At 44.1% G+C, this 17,389-nt stretch overlaps 1 protein-coding gene across 5 annotated transcripts in view; it reads right to left on the bottom strand.

The window, feature by feature from the left end:
• Positions 1-11,539: 11,539 nt before the first annotated feature.
• Positions 11,540-17,389, bottom strand: part of THOC5 (THO complex 5) — a 31,360-nt gene continuing 25,510 nt past the window's right edge. For all 5 annotated transcript variants that reach the window (XM_006938565.4, XM_006938566.4, XM_006938564.4 and 2 more), the window contains 3 exons: positions 15,509-15,624; positions 14,657-14,847; positions 11,540-11,744 (listed from right to left, as the gene is read on the bottom strand). In XM_006938565.4, the coding sequence (XP_006938627.2) occupies positions 11,681-11,744; positions 14,657-14,847; positions 15,509-15,624 (371 nt within the window). In that variant the 3' untranslated portion in view covers positions 11,540-11,680. The remainder of the gene's footprint in view (positions 11,745-14,656; positions 14,848-15,508; positions 15,625-17,389) is intronic.

The following is a 17,389-nucleotide window of genomic DNA, read 5'->3' as shown; positions in this document are numbered from 1 at the left end:
GAGATCATGACCTGAGCCGAAGTCAAACGTTCAACTGACTGAGCCACCCAGGTGCCCCGAAGATTTTATTTTTAAGTGATCTCCACACCCAACATGGGGCTCGAACTCACAACCCCGAGATCAAAAGTTGTACCAACTGAGCAGCCAGGAGCCCCATAGGTCTGAAGTTTTAAAACAGAGTATCAAGACAGTATAGGGTGGTCACATTTAAACAAAGGGCTCTTTAAATGTCATTTTAGAAACAGTTTCGATTGGCCCTTCAAGTTATCAAACACAACCAAGGACTCTGTGAAACCTGAGTATTAATTTTCTGAACAGTTCTTTCCTAGGGAAATCAGACCTCCACAGGCCCTGGCATATAGCTACACTACCTAAATATTGAGGGGGATCTAGGACCTAGGAAATCCCCATGTGTCTTTTCTGAAAAAAGTCACAATTAGTTGCGTTCCCCAAATTGCTTATAATGATAACTACCATTTGTTGAAGCAATCATATTTCACATTTTCCCATCCACATGGGAGTTTTTCAAGGTAGCTGTTCTGTTGCCTATTGTATCATGCTGAGAAAACTGGTGAGGTGAGTTGCCCAGTCATACGGCTAGTAAGTGGTAAAGCCAGGATTTAAACCTAGAACTCCAGAGTCTGTATGTTTTCTGTAGTAACCTGCCACAGAATCCTGAACAAGTTTCTGTGGTGTATCATTGGCTTAATTTTGGTCATCAGAGGACTGCTATGTAGGGTGACAACTGTCCTAATTTGTCTGGCATGGAGAAGTTTCCCAGGATATAGGGCTTTCAGTGTTTCAAACTAGGAAAGTCCTGGACAAATGAGGATGAACTGAAGGACAATGGCTGTGCAGCCCGTATCCAGATTGGAATGAGTCTGGGGGGGAGGGGGATTTCCAAGAAAAAAATTAAACTGATAAATTGCTTGACATGATCCATCATGTATAAAATGGGAAGTCTATTACTGAACTATTGGAGAGTGTGGGAAGATTTAGTCAATTCAAGGAAAATAAAACAAATAATAAAATAACTATAAGGCAAAAAATTATGTATAAGAGGAAGTGTAATATGCATAGTGAATCCAACAGGTAACAATATTCACATAAAGATAACAAAAGCAATGAATGTGGATTACACCCAAAGGTAAGATAAACATAAGGGAAAGATGGGGAAAGGGAAACTGGAGTGTGTAATTGATCAAAAACACTTATCTCTCATGCCAGTCTGGAGAAACTGCTTAAAACTGATAAATCAAAGGCCTGAGAAGCCATCAGACTAGAGGAGACTGAGGAGACATGATGACTTAATGCTGTGTGGCAGCCTGCATTGGATCCTGGAACATTAGAGGAAAAAGCAGTGAATTCAAATGCAGTCTGTCATTTAGTTAAGAGTAACATACCAATATTAATCTCTTCATTTTGACAAACATACCATGATCACACAGAGGTGACTATTAAAAGAAACCAATTCCTGAGGGTATTCAGGAACTCACTATGCTGTCTTTGCAACTTTTCAGTACATTTTAAATTACTTCAAAATATCATTTAAAAAAATGATATATCAAGAAGTTGCACAGGGCTAAAAATACAAGGTAAAATATCAGACATCAGAACCTAAGCCATGGAGTTGAAGATAAAGCAGATGAGGGTCAGGAGAGGAGGCAAAGACCCCTATGCATCACTATAAGCAGATCATAACCAGTCAATGCCAACAGGGTCCAAAACAGCTTCTAGCCCCATCTCCTTATTCTAAGAGGAGGCCAGAGGACGCAGGAGCCTGCCAGAGGCCAAGTTGGTAGCAGAGATTCGCTTTCCTATTTGTTCTAGAGAGAAAATATGAATTACCTGGATGTCAATTTTTTACAGTTCTATTTTTTAAAAATTGCCCTCAGTGACCCTCATTTAGGAAATGTATACTTACTCAGTTTTGAAATTGCAGGGAAGACATGATTGGTGTTAGAGATACAAGGGCTCTTACAAATCACTGACTCAGCCGATGTCCACAGGAGACAACAGGGGGCTTGTCTAGATTAGAATCCAGGTCATCAGCTTTGATGCACCATCATGGTCACCACTTACTGAGCACTTTCCAAGGACTGGGCACTGGGCTACACATTTTATATTCACAGTCTAACAACAGCCTGATGAAATGAGCACTCTTGGGCCTGCGTTTTCTCAGTCAAGAAAACTGAGGCTCAGAGAAGTGACTTTGCCCCAAATCCCAGAGCCAGGAAGAGGTGAAGGCTGGATTTAAATTTGAGCCTGTCTGACCACACAGCCCAAGCTCTTCCTTTCTTTGCCATTCTGTCTTCTGACATATTACATGACCAACCCAAACCAGATGCTGTAGGTATCTGGAATGCCAAAAGCTGTAGCCTTCTTTGGTGATATCATTTTCATGGTGGCCCCAAGTGGCACAGGAAGGGCAGAAGGATCTGAGCCAGCTATTCCTCTTCTTTCGCCCTAAGTGGATATGCTCCCAATGCTGTAGGTAGGATTAGCAGGCCAGATACCAACTAGGACTAACTTTAACCATCTGCCAAACAAAATAATTCTCCTTCTGAGAGGATAACAAAGCTTGGGAAAAACCAAGGGAGTCAATTTGCTAAGAAATTGCTTGTCAGATGTCAAAGGCCTAGGGGACACAAATGATACATGGAAAGAAGCTGATTGCTTTAGGATGTGCCCTTCCTGCTGGCTAGCTGTCGGTTCAGCAAACACAGCTGGGTTGATGAAAAACATCCTTCATTTTTTCTCAGGGGAATTGTTTCAGAAGGACTAGGTTAGGTTCTGTCTGTGATAATAAACAACTACATCTTGATGTAGCATCTTTCTCACTCATGCTACACATCCAGTGTGGGTCAGCAGGGGTCTGTGTTCATAGTGGTCACTCGAGAACCAAGTTCATAGGTGACCCATGTAGACCCAGGCTTTCCAAGTTCACTGAGGCAAGAGAGAGAGAATACAGCAAACTACGCACAGGCTCTTAAAAGTTCCACTTGAAAGTGATACAGGTCTCTTCTGGCAACATTTCACTGGCCAAAGTAATTCACACAGTTATATCTAATATCAGAGGAGATAGGCAGAGCAGTCCTACTCAGTGCTAAAGGGAGAAGAGCGGAAACTTTTTTAGGGGACAGCACTGATAATTCCACAGCAATGTTCCAGAGAATTCTGACCAGCAGCTCCTGAGAGGATGTACTGGAGGTTTCCATATTCATCAGCATTATTTCTGTTGCAAGTGGTCAAAACAGAACCAAACTAGTTTAAACAAAATACCATTGCTACCGATAAATTAATAAATATATTACCTTACAGAACCAAGGAGTTTAAGAAGGTTGACTTCCCTCAGATAAAGCTAGATCGGGGGAATTCTCAAAGGATGTTCCCCAAGATGCTGTCATTTCTTTCCCCATCTCTCAGCTGTTTTCTTTTGTGTAGGCTTCATTCTCAGGCAGGACCTCTCCATGTAGTCTCTTCCAGCTTCCAGCTTCCATGCCACCAGATGAGTAAACTCTTCAATATTTCAGGAAAAGTCCACGGGTTGGTTCTCATTGGGCTGGTAAGGTCACATGCTCCTCTCTGGTACACTGTAGGCTGTAGTCACTTGCTCATGCTTAGAGCTGGGAAAATACGTTAGGCCCTCAAATTGAAATTGAGAGTTTAGAAGGTGTGGTTCCTAAACGAAATTGGAGATACTGCTATTAAAAAGGAGTAGATGCTTGGTGGTAACAATGATAAATGTCCACAGTGCATGTAGTAGAAGATCCAAAGGAGCAATAATACTCAGTGTCAGTGGGCATGCTGGGAAACCTGAATTTTTTGGAACTAATGGTTGGAATGGAAACTGACAAAACCTTCTTGGAAGGCAATCTAATGAGATATATCAGAAGCGTAAAAGCTGAGATACTCTAACCAAAGTATGCCACTTTGGGGAATGTATCCTAAATCAATAATCAGGTCTGTACAGAAATATTAAAATCCAAAATATGTTCACTTCAGCTTTGTTTATATTTTGGAAAAATGGAAAATACCCTGAATATACAATAATAGGAGAATGACTAAATAAATTAAATTACATTTATATTAGTAAACATTCTGCAGCAAAAAAGAAAACTATTTAAAAACATTTTTTAATGTTTATTTTTGAGAGAGAGAGAGAGACAGAGTGAAAGTGGGGGAGGGGCAGAGAGAGGGGAAGACAAAGAATCTGAAGCAGGCTCCAGGCTCTGAGCTGTCAGCACACAAGCTGACATGGGGCTTGAACCTATGAACCATGAGATCATGACCTGAGCTGAAGTCAGACATTTAACCAACTGAGCCACCCGGGCACCCCAAAAGAAAACTAATTTTTAATGTTACAAGTAATTTATATCAGTTTATAGCAAACATCTTTAAAACACTCCATGCAAGCATACGGAATGTTCTCCAGGACATATCATACGTTAGATCATAAAACAAGCTTCAACAAATCTAAAAAGGATTAAAATAGGACAAAGTCTGTTCTCTGATCATAATAGAGTGAAATTAGAAATAACAAATTTGTAAAACTCACAAATATATGGAAATTAACACGCTTCTAAATAACAAAAAAAAATCAAAGAAAAAACCATGGGGGATGCACCTGGGTGGCTCAGTCAGTTGTGTCCGACTCTTGATTTTGGCTCAGGTCATGATCTCACTGTTTATGGGATTGAGCCCCCGGTCAGGCTCTGTGCTGACAGCATGGAGACTGCTTGGATTCTCTCTCTCCCTCTCTCTGCCCCCCTCCGTGTGTGTGTGTGCTCTCTCTCTCAAAATAAATTAACTTTTTTTTTTTTTAAAGAGAAAGAAACTATGGGGGAAATTAGAAAATACTTTGAGGTGAATGCAAATAAAGACATATGGAAACTTATGGGATGCGGCTAATGCAATGCTTAGAGGAAAATTTATAGTTGCAATTATCCACATTTAAAAGGAAGAAAGTTTTCAAATTGATAACCTAATTTCCTACCTTAAGATTAATGATAGAAAAAGAAAACTAAACTGAAAGCAGAATTAGAGTAGAAATTAATGGCATAGGAATAAAAACTAAGACAAAAGTCAGTGAAGCTAACAATTGGTTCTTGGAAAGATCAACCAAACTGACAAACCTTTAGCTAGACTGAGGAAGAAAAGAAAGAGCACTCAATTGCTAAAGTCAGGAATGGAAGAGGGGACATTAATACCAAACTTACAGAAATAAAAAGGATTATAAGGGAATACTGTGAACAACTACATCCCTGATAATTCAGGTTAAATGGAGAAATTCCTAAAAAGGCACAAACTACTGAAACTTACTCAAGAAAAAATAGAAAATCGGAATATATCTACCACAAATAGAGATTAAATTAGTGATTTCAGGGGTACCTGGGTGGTTCATTTGGTTGAGCATATGACTCTTGATTTTGGATCATGATCCTAGGGTTGTGAGATCAAACCCCATTGGGTAGAGTTTATTTAATAAAAAAATATACATTTGTATATTTTAAAAGTTTCTAGATACAGGGGCACCTGAGTGATTCAGTTGATTAGTCATCCAACTTTGGCCCAGGTCATGATCTCCTGGTTCCTGAGTTTGAGCCCCATATCGGGCTCTCGAGCAGAGCCCTCTTCGTACCCTCTGACTCCCTCTCTCTCTGTCCTTCCCCTGCTCACAATCTCTCTCTCTCAAAAATAAACGTTAAAAAAATTAAAAACTAAAGTTTATTTATGTATTTTGGGAGAGAGAGAAAGGGAATCCCAAGCAGGCCCCATGCTATCAGTATGGAGCCCCACATGGGGCTCGAACCCACAAACTGTGAGATCGTGACCTGAGCCCAAACCAAGAGTCAGATGCTCAACGGACTGAGACACCCAGGTGGCACAGCCAACTATCCATTAAAACTAATTAAATATGGAACATCCATTGAATGGAATACTATGCAGCTGTAAAGAAGGATGAGGAAGCTCTTTATATCCCTGCACTGATATGGAAAGATGTCTAAAAAAAAAAGAAAAGAAAGAAAAGAAAAAAGCCAAGATGCAAAAACAGTGTATGCAATATGGTATTTTGTGCAAAGATGGAAAAATAGTGACGCCTGGCTGGCTCAGTCGTTAGAGCATGCAACTCGTGATCTTGGAGTCATGAGTTTCAAGCTCTGCATTGGGTGTGGAGCCTACTTAAAAATAAAATTTCTTAAAAAATAGAAAAACAATTTGTGTTTGTTTAAAGAATTTGAAAGGATATAAGAGAAAGTAAGCAACTTGGTTGCTTATTTGTGGGAGAGGTGGGAACTTGGCAGGTGGGGGATAAGATTGATGGTAAAACTTTTCACTGTACTTTCACTTCTTATGCTTTCTGGTTTCTCCCTCTTGTGAATGAATTACTTATTCTAAAAATCAAATTAAGGATTTTGTATACTATGGCTTCATTTTAGTAAGAAAACAAATAAATGTGAAATTGGAAAATATGAAACACCCAGCCAGTAAGTGATTAGTCTACATACAGTGGGAAATAAATATGGTAACTGGTCCTGTGGAATTTGACCCAATGGAATAAGAAAAGGAATAGTGCAATTTCAGCATTTCTGCCAGTTCCCTGCATTGCCAGGGCAGATACCCCTTGGGCACAGTTGCTCACCAAAACCACCACATATTTTCACTCAAGCTGCTGTATCCCAGCACATGGGTGAGCGACTGATTGGTTTTTACGTCCTTCATGTGGGATTTTACATTTCAAGTTGTTAGACTGGGTCCACCTTTGAAATATTTTGGGATGCCATCGATTCACTCATTGCACAAATGTACTCTGAGGGTCCCCCGCCAGCCCCACTGGGTAGTGCTGGAGTTTCCTTTCCCAGTTTAGGTCATCTGTGGAAGTAGTGAGAAAGCCAAGTGAGGAGAGGGTGTGGCAAGAGCCCAGGAAGTTGAGGTGACCCTCTGGTGGGAACCAGGACACAGGCCCACAGACAGCAGGGAGCAGATGTGAGGCTAATGGGCTGTGGTTGGCCTAGTGACAGGTAATGAGAGCTTGGCTCCTCCACCTGAGGGCAGAGCCCAGTTTAGCTGCGACAGGTGGAAGTGCTGGGGGCCAGGAGTGACAGGACCAGAGAGAGCTGGGCTTCCAGAACCTGGGAACCGTCTGCAGGGGAATGGCATATCAGGCAGGAGAGGCCTTCCTTACTCAAGAGGCCCCTTCTCAGGGCGCCTGGGTGGCTCAGTCTGTTAAGTATCTGACTTAACCTCTGGTTAAGCTCTGGTCATGATCTCACAGTTTGAGAGTTGGGGCCCCGCATCGGGCTCTCTGCTGTCAGAGCAGAGCCTGCTTCAGATCCTCTGTCTCCCTGTCTTTCTGCCCCTCCCCTGCTCGCTGTCTGCATCTCTCTCTCAAAAATAAATAAAAACATTAAAAAAAAAAGGAAGAGGCCCCTTCTCTGGGGCTGAAATCTGGAAGGCAAGGACAGGAATCTCTCCCCTTTGCTGAGCAATGCTAGGTGTTGGGCACGGTGCTGAGAAAGTTGATACTTAATCCCTACAACCACTCCCAGTTGCAGATGGGGACCCCAAAACTTAGAGTCAAGCAACCTGCCCAAGGTCAAACAGTTGCTCAAGGGTGGAACAAGGACCTGATGGGTCAGCCGGACACTAAGCTGTAACTCTTGACCACCATAGTGCTCTTGGTGTACTTGTGTTGCTGAAATGAACAAACGGCCCAGCAAAAAGTGTCAGCATGAAACTATGCTGAGCCTGTAGGCACTCTTATGAAAAGGAAAGCTCTGGGGCGCCTGGGTAGCTCAGTTGGCTAAGCGTCTGACTTAATTTCGGCTCAGGTCATGATCTCACGGTTTGTGAGTTTGAGCCCCGTGTGGGGGTCTATGCTGGCAGTGCAGAGCCTACTTGGGATTCTCTCTCTCCCCCCTTCTCCTGCTTGTGTGCTTTCTCTCTCACGCTCTCTCCCTAAGTAAGTAAATAAATAAATACTTTAAAAAGACAAAAAAGAAAAGGAAAGCCTTCACGGTAGTTAGACCTGCTGAGATCTCACCCTGGGTGCTCAGCTCAAGAAGGCCTCCGGGTTGAACACCTCATTTTACGCTCTGAGCCTCACTTTCCTCAACTGTAAAAATGAAGAGAATGTGTATTCTTGGTGTCCTGTTGTAATTAAATGGGACAGTGAATGTAAAATTGTGACTAGCACAACTGTCTCAACAGACAGACTGCTGCACGCCAGGGAAAGGACAGAGTTGGGGCTAGAGACAGGGAGAAAGTTCCTTTGGCAGTCTGGCAGCCCATGGATAGGGTTTTTAGCCATTTCCCCACAGTGATCAGCAAGAACACCCTTAAAATAAAAAGGGTCTTTTGGATTTTATTTGTAGAGAAAACAGGAGAGAGCAAGCTGAGAAGAAAATAATGGCGAGATTAAGATATACAAAGAAATCAAGAACGTGGATGGTAGCTTTAAAAGAGGCAAGGAGATGGGGCACCTAGGGGCTCAGTCTATTGAGTGTCCAACTTCAGCTCAGGTCATGATCTCACGGTTTGTGGGTTTGAGCCCCGCATTGGGCTTGCTGCTGTCAGCACAGAGCCGGCTTTGGATCCTCTGTCTCCCTCTCTCTCAAAGATAAACCAACCTTTAAAAATAATTAAAAAATAAAAATAAAAAGACAAGGAGGGGCACCTGGCTGGCTGATGGTAGAGCATGCGACTCTTGATCCCGGAGTCGTGAATTTGAGCCCCATGTTGGGCACAGAGATTACTTTTTAAAAAACTAAAGATAATGGGGCGCCTGGGTGGCGCAGTCAGTTAAGCGTCCAACTTCAGCCAGGTCACAATCTCGCGGTCCGTGAGTTCGAGCCCCGCGTCAGGCTCTGGGCTGATGGCTCAGAGCCTGGAGCCTGTTTCCGATTCTGTGTCTCCCTTTCTCTCTGCCCCTCCCCCATTCATGCTCTGTCTCTCTCTGTCCCAAAAATAAAATAAACGTTGAAAAAAAAAACCTTAAAAAACTAAAAATAAATAAAAAGGTAAGGAACCTAGGCTGAGTCCCAGGTATGGGAGGATGACAGAGAGGGACTACTGTCTGGGAGGTGCTCCAGGAAAGGCCAAGGACAATTCTGGTTGAGGGGGAAGCTTTGAGGTCCTTGCAAGCCAGGCCCTTCCCCTAACTGCTGACTGGAAGCACATATGGCTGTCAAGTACCTCAAAGGGGCTGGACTGTCCTGAGCTTGTCACTAGCTTTAAAATACTTCTCCTTACAGCCAAAGGATTCTTTTGTTCAGCCAGCTCCTTTGAAGAGGGAAAATCTCTTCTGGAGGGCGACAGGTTCTGACATCCGCCCCGGGGAAGTAGAACCTTTCCCCTGTGCTCACATTCTTTGCAACCTTGTCCCAGCTACTGGAGACCAGCTTTTGTGCTGAGTCAGTTTGGCTGCCTTCCAGCCAAGAACAGTGGAGGCTGCAATGCAGGGGCCATTAAAGGAACTATTTTTAGGCCCCATTTCAATCTTATTCAGCACAGAAGTGAGATGCAGGGCCTGAAGGTGTCCAGACCAAGGGGATGCCGGCAGGGACAGGGTCCAGGCAAGTAGGTCAGGGAAATGACAAGGAGATCTCACTATGTGGAGAGAAAGCAGCACACGGAGGGAGGTTCACTCTGCTGCCCACGGTACGGAAGACAGAAGAGGGGGAGCTGATTGCAGAAAATCGGGCCTTCCTACATTATATGAGGAGTCACCAAGAAAAATGAGGGACGGGAAGGAAGTACAGCTACTTCCAAAAAGAGACTAGGGCAACGTGCACCTGGGGAGTTTGTTAAAAATACACTTCCTGGGCCCATCTTAGGTCAACAGAGTCCGAATATTAGCGGGAGGCATGGGAATCTGTTTTTCTAACGCCCTCTTGGGATGGGGGACTCACACACACTTATGTTTGAGGGCCTCTGGGCAGAAGAGTATCTACCTTTGAATCCAAAAGAATGATGCAGGCTGAGGGAAAGGAGAGGCACAGGTGGTGGTGGTCATTTAGCCACCAGAGAGGACATTCTCCTTTCTTCAAGGGCTCAGGCCTCCATCTGTAAAATGAAGGGCCCTGGGAAGGCCAGGAGTCTCCTGGTTCTTTCTCAGGAAATCTTTATTATTGGGATGCTCTGTGATCAGCCAAGACAGGAGGAAACAGCTTTTATACCAGAGACCCAGGTTATCCAAGGATATTTAGTCCACTGAGTGAATAGATGCATGATAGGGAACAAAGTTCAAAGTATGTTCTGGGAGAAAAAAGCCACTTTTTAAAAAATTTATTTTTTGAGAGAGAGAGAGAGAGAGAGAGAGAGAGAGAGAGAGAGAGAGAGAGAGAAGGCACAAGCAGGGAAAGGGGCAGAGAGGGCGAGAGAGAGAGAAGCCCAATTAGGCCCCAAGCTCAGTGTGGAGCCCGACGTAGGGCTTGATCCCACGACCCTGGGATCACGACCCAAGCAGAGATCAAGTTGGACTCTCAACTGACTGAGCCACCCAGGAGACCCAAGAAAAAAGCCTCATGACTGGGACTGTCACAAAAATAAAATTGATGTATATTAAAAGTTGCTACAAGAGTAGATATTCATCTTGCAGTTGAAAAGCTTTATAGATTATACTTGCAAGTATATAATTTTTTTTTTTTTTAGTTTATTTCTTTAGTAATCTCTATGCCCAACGTGGGGCTTGAACTCATGACGAGATCAAGAGCTGCATGCTCTTCCAAAATGAGCCAGCCAGGTGCCCCAAGTATGTGATAATTCTTAGCTCCATCTTTCTATGTTATTTCTTAAATAATGAATTGAATATGGATTTTTTTTGAGGGAATGGGGAATAATTTTCCTGACAAAACTATCCAAGAACACTTCATGCCATCCTTCACTTTGATTTTTACAGAATTATAAAAGAGATCGCCTTGCAAACATTTAAGAGGGTTTTACCTATTTCCCTAGGACTTCTCTTAATTCTTTGAGAGTCAAGCTGTTATTTCTTGAGGCACCTATCATGTCAGCATCATGAATATTCTCCTCAGATGTCACCCGGTCTCACTCTGCCAGAGCCTCACTAGATGATAGCTCTGCATGAGGCTCCCCAACACCATCTTCATCAACTTCAGGAAATCTGGCAATATGTACAATTATTCCTTGTATTGGTCTTCTATGTGTGCTATACTTTCACATGTTTATAACATCCAACGGAGAGAATGGCCACTGGAGGCACTGACAAAGTTAGTGGAGGGAGAAAAGAGCTTTTGCTTTTCGTGCTATGCTGACTTGGCCTTCCCCAGCCACCTCCTAAGAGCAGGGACCTGGGGTAACAAACAAGATAACTGTCCAAAGCAGGAACAAGAAAGGTGAGTGGGGACAAGAGGGCAGCATGCTTTGATAGAACCAGAATCTTCTGCACTCTGCTTTTCTTGGCCACCTAAGGAAAGCGTAGGTGTGAAAGCTCTTTCACACCATGCCATGGCCCCCAACTGCCCTTCCAGACTGCAAACCTGCCTCCCTCCATCCCAGGGAACCACAAGACAAAGTCTACTTGGTCAAGTGACAGTTTAATAGGCTAGAAATAAAAAAATCTGTCTTTGGAGAATATCAAGAGCCACCTGTGGGCCAGAACAGAAAGCAGAGGCACAGCACTTAGGGCCTAGGGAGAAACAGCAGGCTGAGTGGGAGGTCAGCGATGGCTGAAGAATCCTTGAGGGTGGTTATATTTAAATGGCTTCATCCTGCTGGGACCCCTAGAGAAACAGGAGATGGGAGATCAGTTAACACCATACCCTCTGGGCTGAAAAAATAAATTATAATTCATCCACGCAAGGGAAAACTATGCAGCTGTTGGGGGGAAAAGGAACACTGTGAGAAACACAGACTGTAAAACATAAATGCCTGCAAATGCATGAACACAAACCTGGAAGGACCCACACTGACAACAGGCACAGGGCTTGGGTACCCTCACTTTTTAGTATTTTTACAGAACTACTTGTTATTGTCTGCATGTTTAACAAGAAATATATTTTATTTCTGTAATAAGAAAAATAAAGGAGAAAACCTTAAAATCCTCCTTTGCAAGGAGAGTCCCATGTAGGCAGGAGTCTGGGAGTGAAAAGAATCTGCACTAAGTGCCTGCAAAGAGCTATGTGCTTTATACTCACTACTCTCTGGTGCTGTTTCCACCATTTTATAGGTTTTACAGATGAAGAAACAGGCTTGGGAAGGTAAAATGCCTGAGATTTTATGGTCAGAAAGTACACAGCCCAAATTCAAAACCAGGTCTGACACCAAAGCCTACTGGCCAGAGGCCGACTGACAGCCATGGCCAAAGCCCCCAGTGCTACAAAGCTAAGGTGCTTCGGCTATAAGCCTGGGCCCCCAGGCCAAACACACAGGGCCCCCAAGCTGCACAACTCCAGTGAGTGATGTCCAGCTACAGGGCCTTTTTTGTTTGTCTGCCTATGACTGACATTCACTGATAACTAGAAAGGATCCCGGATCCCGGTCTGAAGGAGGGGTGTGTGTCTATGTGATGGTAGAGATGAGGAGAAAGAAGATTTTTATTCCGACACTAATGCAACCACTTATTTACGTGAGGGCTTACTCTGCGTACATCATATTCGGCACTTTACAAGCTACATCTGGTTTAATTTCATCCTCCCAACAATACCTGAGGTTGGTATCTCAATCATCAATCAGGTATCATCAATACCTGAGATGCTGTTTTACCGATGAGGAACCTGAAGCTCATGGGGCTACATGTAGACCTCCCCACATAGGAAGGAGCTGCTACTTGAACCTACATCTTTCTGGCCCTGAAGCCCTTGCTCATAACCACAATGACAGATCCCTCCCAACACCAGAGGGGCACAGAGTCACCTGGATGAGTCTAGGCATGTGGCTAATGGAGAACCCACAGGCTGAAAGTAGCCAGCCACATGCAGGACCAGACCTCGGGCCCCTGCTGCCAGGCCAGCGCTTTGCAGCCCAGCCCCTTGGCCTGATCCCAGTGGTCAGCTGGACTCCAGGCCAAGAAACTCACATCTCACCAATCATGGAGTTAATTGGATCTGAGTAGCCAAAGGAGTACCTTCCCAGCGTACCCTGACAGAGGAGCTCAGCCTGGGTGACACAAAAGCACTTCAGGAAACAGATCCTTTGGGAACCATTAGATAATAGAAAATAAACACCGACCGTGTGAGAGCTTCCACCCTGAAAATGTGTTACAGCAGACTGAGAAGGTGGGAATAACTGAGTTCTCACACAGACCCACCAGGGAGAGCAAGTCCTAGAAGCCACCAACACCTAGTCACTGCTCCGCCTCCCAGCAGCCACTTGGGGGCTGGAACTGGTTATTACCTGGTAACATGAAGAACCAGGCCAGGTGGAAGTGCCAGATGGAGGCGGGAGGATGCTGGCACAGCTTCCAGGGGCTGGCACTGGCTATCTGAGAGAAGGTGACGGGCAGTTAAGGCACCTTTAGACCGACAGGGAATAGGGGGGATGTGCCCTTTCCCTCTCCCAGACACCATTTCTCCCCAGCTGCTTGCTCAAAAGGGAGAGGATACCTGAATAGTGTGGACTCTGGAGTTTTGAAACTGACTCTTTTAAGAACAAGAACATGAGTTAGGGGGATGGAAGGGAGAGAAAGGACCTGACAAAAGTGAAATGGAACATTGGCTAGAAGTGCCATGAGCACAGACAGGCTAAACACCAAGATGTCAGGACCTAACAGCATTTTGTGAGCCCCCGTCTGTGCCAGGAATCATTCTCATAGCTGACATAATTTATCTCTAATTCCTCATGAGCCAGACTGTATACTTCCACTTCAGCCTTTAGGAAATAGGCCCAGAGCTAAAGTGACTCTGCCAAGGTCACACAGCCGGTGAGGAACAAAGCAGAGATTTGCACTTATGTTTATGGTATTTCAGAGCTGGTTCCTTTCACGATGCCCGACTGCCTAAAGCTGTGGTTGTGGCAGACTTGTGAGCACCCCAGGAAGAGTAGGGCATACCCTGGGACTGCTGGGGCTATATGTAGTTTAAAAAGCTTATTTGGGGGCGCCTGGGTGGCGCAGTCGGTTAAGCGTCCGACTTCAGCCAGGTCACGATCTCGCGGTCCCGGAGTTCGAGCCCCGCGTCAGGCTCTGGGCTGATGGCTCAGAGCCTGGAGCCTGTTTCCGATTCTGTGTCTCCCTCTCTCTGCCCCTCCCCCGTTCATGCTCTGTCTCTCTCTGTCCCAAAAATAAATAAACGTTGAAAAAAAAAATAAAAAAAAAAAAATAAAAAATAAAAAGCTTATTTGGACAGAGAAAAGCAAACCCTGTTGTTTTCCAGAAAAAGCACAGGAAGTTCAGCTACATCTTCTTGGTCTGTGGTCTGGTGCTGCTCACTTAGTGGGTGGCCCACCTTCAGGGGGTGCTCGTGAAGAACAACTGGGCCAGGATGGTAGAAGTGGGCTGCAGGGAAAGTTTCAGGAAGGAGGGAGCAAGCTCTCTCCAGGAAATCCAGCTATGGAATTTTAATTTCCACTGTGAACACAGACAAGCACACCTGGGAACACACGCCCTCCATGCCAGGCTTTGATCTCTGCCCCAAATCCCTGAGAGAGGCAGGGCTGAAGGCACCCAGAACCCCAGCGCTCCCACCCCACCCCTCACCTGAAAAGCCGCAGACACATCTTCTCCTGGGGAAATTCCTTGGGCCCCTCCACGCTGTCGTCGTGGCTCTCCGTCTCCAGGTAGACGTCCAGCAGCACACATAGGCGCTGCAGCTGGTTGGTCAAGAGCTGATGGCTGGGTCGGGGGCCACAGAGCTCCTTGTAGCACACGTTGACCTCGCTCTCCATGGCCTAAGGAGTGGGAGAGCCAGGAACCTAGCACTACCTTCAGAATGAGTGGGTCTGGCAGCTCCACAAGAACCACAGCCGGGTCTCTGCAGGAGCTGGGTCACACCATCTCAGGCAAGACGGGCTTGTCCTCAGGACAACAGGGTCTTCCTGATTCTGACCCATAACTTTTCCTGCCCAATACTTGCACAGCCAAAAAGATGGAGGCATGTAAAGAATAAATCTCAAGATAAGATCTAAGTCAGAAAGTATTAGGGTTAAAAGCATGATCCACGGCCAGAAGACCACTACAGCATCAAATCAACAGAATAATAATTAATAGCTGCAATGATCTTATACACCATCTCATCCCACCACGTCTGTGCTCCCAAGTTTATTCACAATTCTACAGAAGCCCAAGACAACTACTTTTCAAAGCAAGTATTTATATTATCTCCATTTTAAAATGGGGTGACCCCAAACTAGGTAAGTTGTTAAGATGGGTCTAGGCTTTTTCTTCTACTATACCACACAGACTCCAGCAAATTCTACAAATCCTGGCAGGTCCCTCTGTCCCTAGGATCACGCCAGTGGGCAAGCTTTCAGCTGCAGTAGGTTCTGCCACCTCCCATCTCACCAAGGAGGCTCTCCCCACTCCTCCCGTTATCCCCCATCAGAGACTTACTCGAATGTTGTCATCGTTGCTATTGGTTTTCTCTCCTTTCCAGTTCAGACACAGCTGGAAAATGGGTGGGATGGAGGAGTAGCCAGGGTTCAGCACCACGGCAGCTTGGAGTTTGGCTGGGAAGGGAGGAGGAAGGAGGAAAAATCAGTTCTGAGACCTAGCTTGCCAGCCACGGACCCTCCCCATTGGATCTTTGTCTTACATTAATCCGAGTACTGCACAGAACATTCTGGTCTTTTGTTTTTGTTCTATAATCTCTGAAGTAGAATTGCCAGGCTGCAGAATGTGAAGTCCTGTGACTCTGGTCCCTCTAAGGATGCAGAGGTGTGTGGACTCTCCAGGGTCTGGTCCACACTGGGTCTGCCCAAGTGTTATATTTGCTCCTTTGACAGAAGTTTAACTGGCATTTCTTTCTTTGCCCACAAGTTAAGGATTTTCCCACATGAAGGCTTACTGTTTTTTTCTAACAATATTGGTATTAGCTGTTACATCAACATATTTTCTCTATTGTTTCTTTTCTTTTTATGTATTTTGTTATGTGAAACTTTTTAATACCCAACATTTACAGAGTACTTACTGTATTCCAAGTACTGTGCTAAGCCCTTTATATACATTTTACTTCAGGTTTATTTCAACCTACCAATGACTGTATGAGATGGGTACCGTTATTATCATCTCCATTTTACCTATAAAGAAACTGAGGCTCTCATAGACACTTCCTTAAGATCAAACAGTTGCAAAGCAGCAGTGCTGAGTTCAACTACAACTGTCTGATATCAAAGCTGTGTTCATAGTCCTTACAGGAAACAGTTGTATTTTTTAACATATTCATTTTTTCTCTGGCGGCAGCCTTTGCTTTTCTCCATAGGATGACATTCACTTTTACCACGAATGAGCTAGATATGCCATTCCTTTCTCATTATTTATGGGGGGGAAAAAGAACTATGACACACCAGTAATTCAAATAACAGAGGACAAGAGAGTGGAGGTTAAGACAATTCTTCCCTGACAGCTGCGACCACATTTATTAAAAAGTGAGTCCTTTCTCTGCTGTATTGCTTCTGTCCTAACAGTTGGCATATATTTCTGGATTTATCTCTATTCAGTTAAGTTTTGTTTTTAACCCATACTATGTAAAATTTTCAAACTGATCTGTTGTAAAATAAAGTATTATTCATGTATCTCTGTGTGTATATGTGTATATACATATATGTGAGTATGTGTATACATATGTATATGTATATATATACATATACATACACACACACACACACACATACACAGCGCATTGGTGGTAAAAGTGAACGTCATCCTATGGAGAAAATATTTTTCTGTAATTGCTGTGCACTTATTTAAATTTCACTCTTAAATTTTCAAATTCTGCAATGCATCTTATGAAAATTTTAGTTATCACATTCACTCTGTTATGGATCTAGAACACTTACTACCTACATAAGCTTTCATCTGGTCAACCAGGAAGCAGAGTGATGTCTTCTAGTGACTTCCCCCTCTTGGGGCTTTATAAATTTCTTGGACAACATATTTGTGCCTTTTCAAAACAGTATTCTGTGTTATTTAGGGATGAGACAAAAGTGATTTTTGAAAGTGAAAAGGATGGGAAGCAAATGTACAAATTCCAAATAGGAGTCACCAATTGTTGAGGGAAAGAATGAAAGCATGAAGTGCCCTGGGGACCTCAATAGTATCTAAAATATTTAATTTACTCAGGATATTTTTAAAACATACAAAAGGCAAGAAACCAAGGTAGAGAAACTCTAATATCACAGAGTGCAACCTTTCCTTGTATTTCTTGCACTTAGACCCACAGACAACCAACCCCCTGAGCTCTGCAGCTACAGCACTGAGCCCCAGGGGTCAGAT

Source organism: Felis catus, chromosome D3 (genome assembly GCF_018350175.1).
Source record: "Felis catus isolate Fca126 chromosome D3, F.catus_Fca126_mat1.0, whole genome shotgun sequence".
Lineage (NCBI taxonomy): Eukaryota > Metazoa > Chordata > Mammalia > Carnivora > Felidae > Felis > Felis catus.
This window is presented reverse-complemented; position numbering and strand designations above follow the sequence as displayed.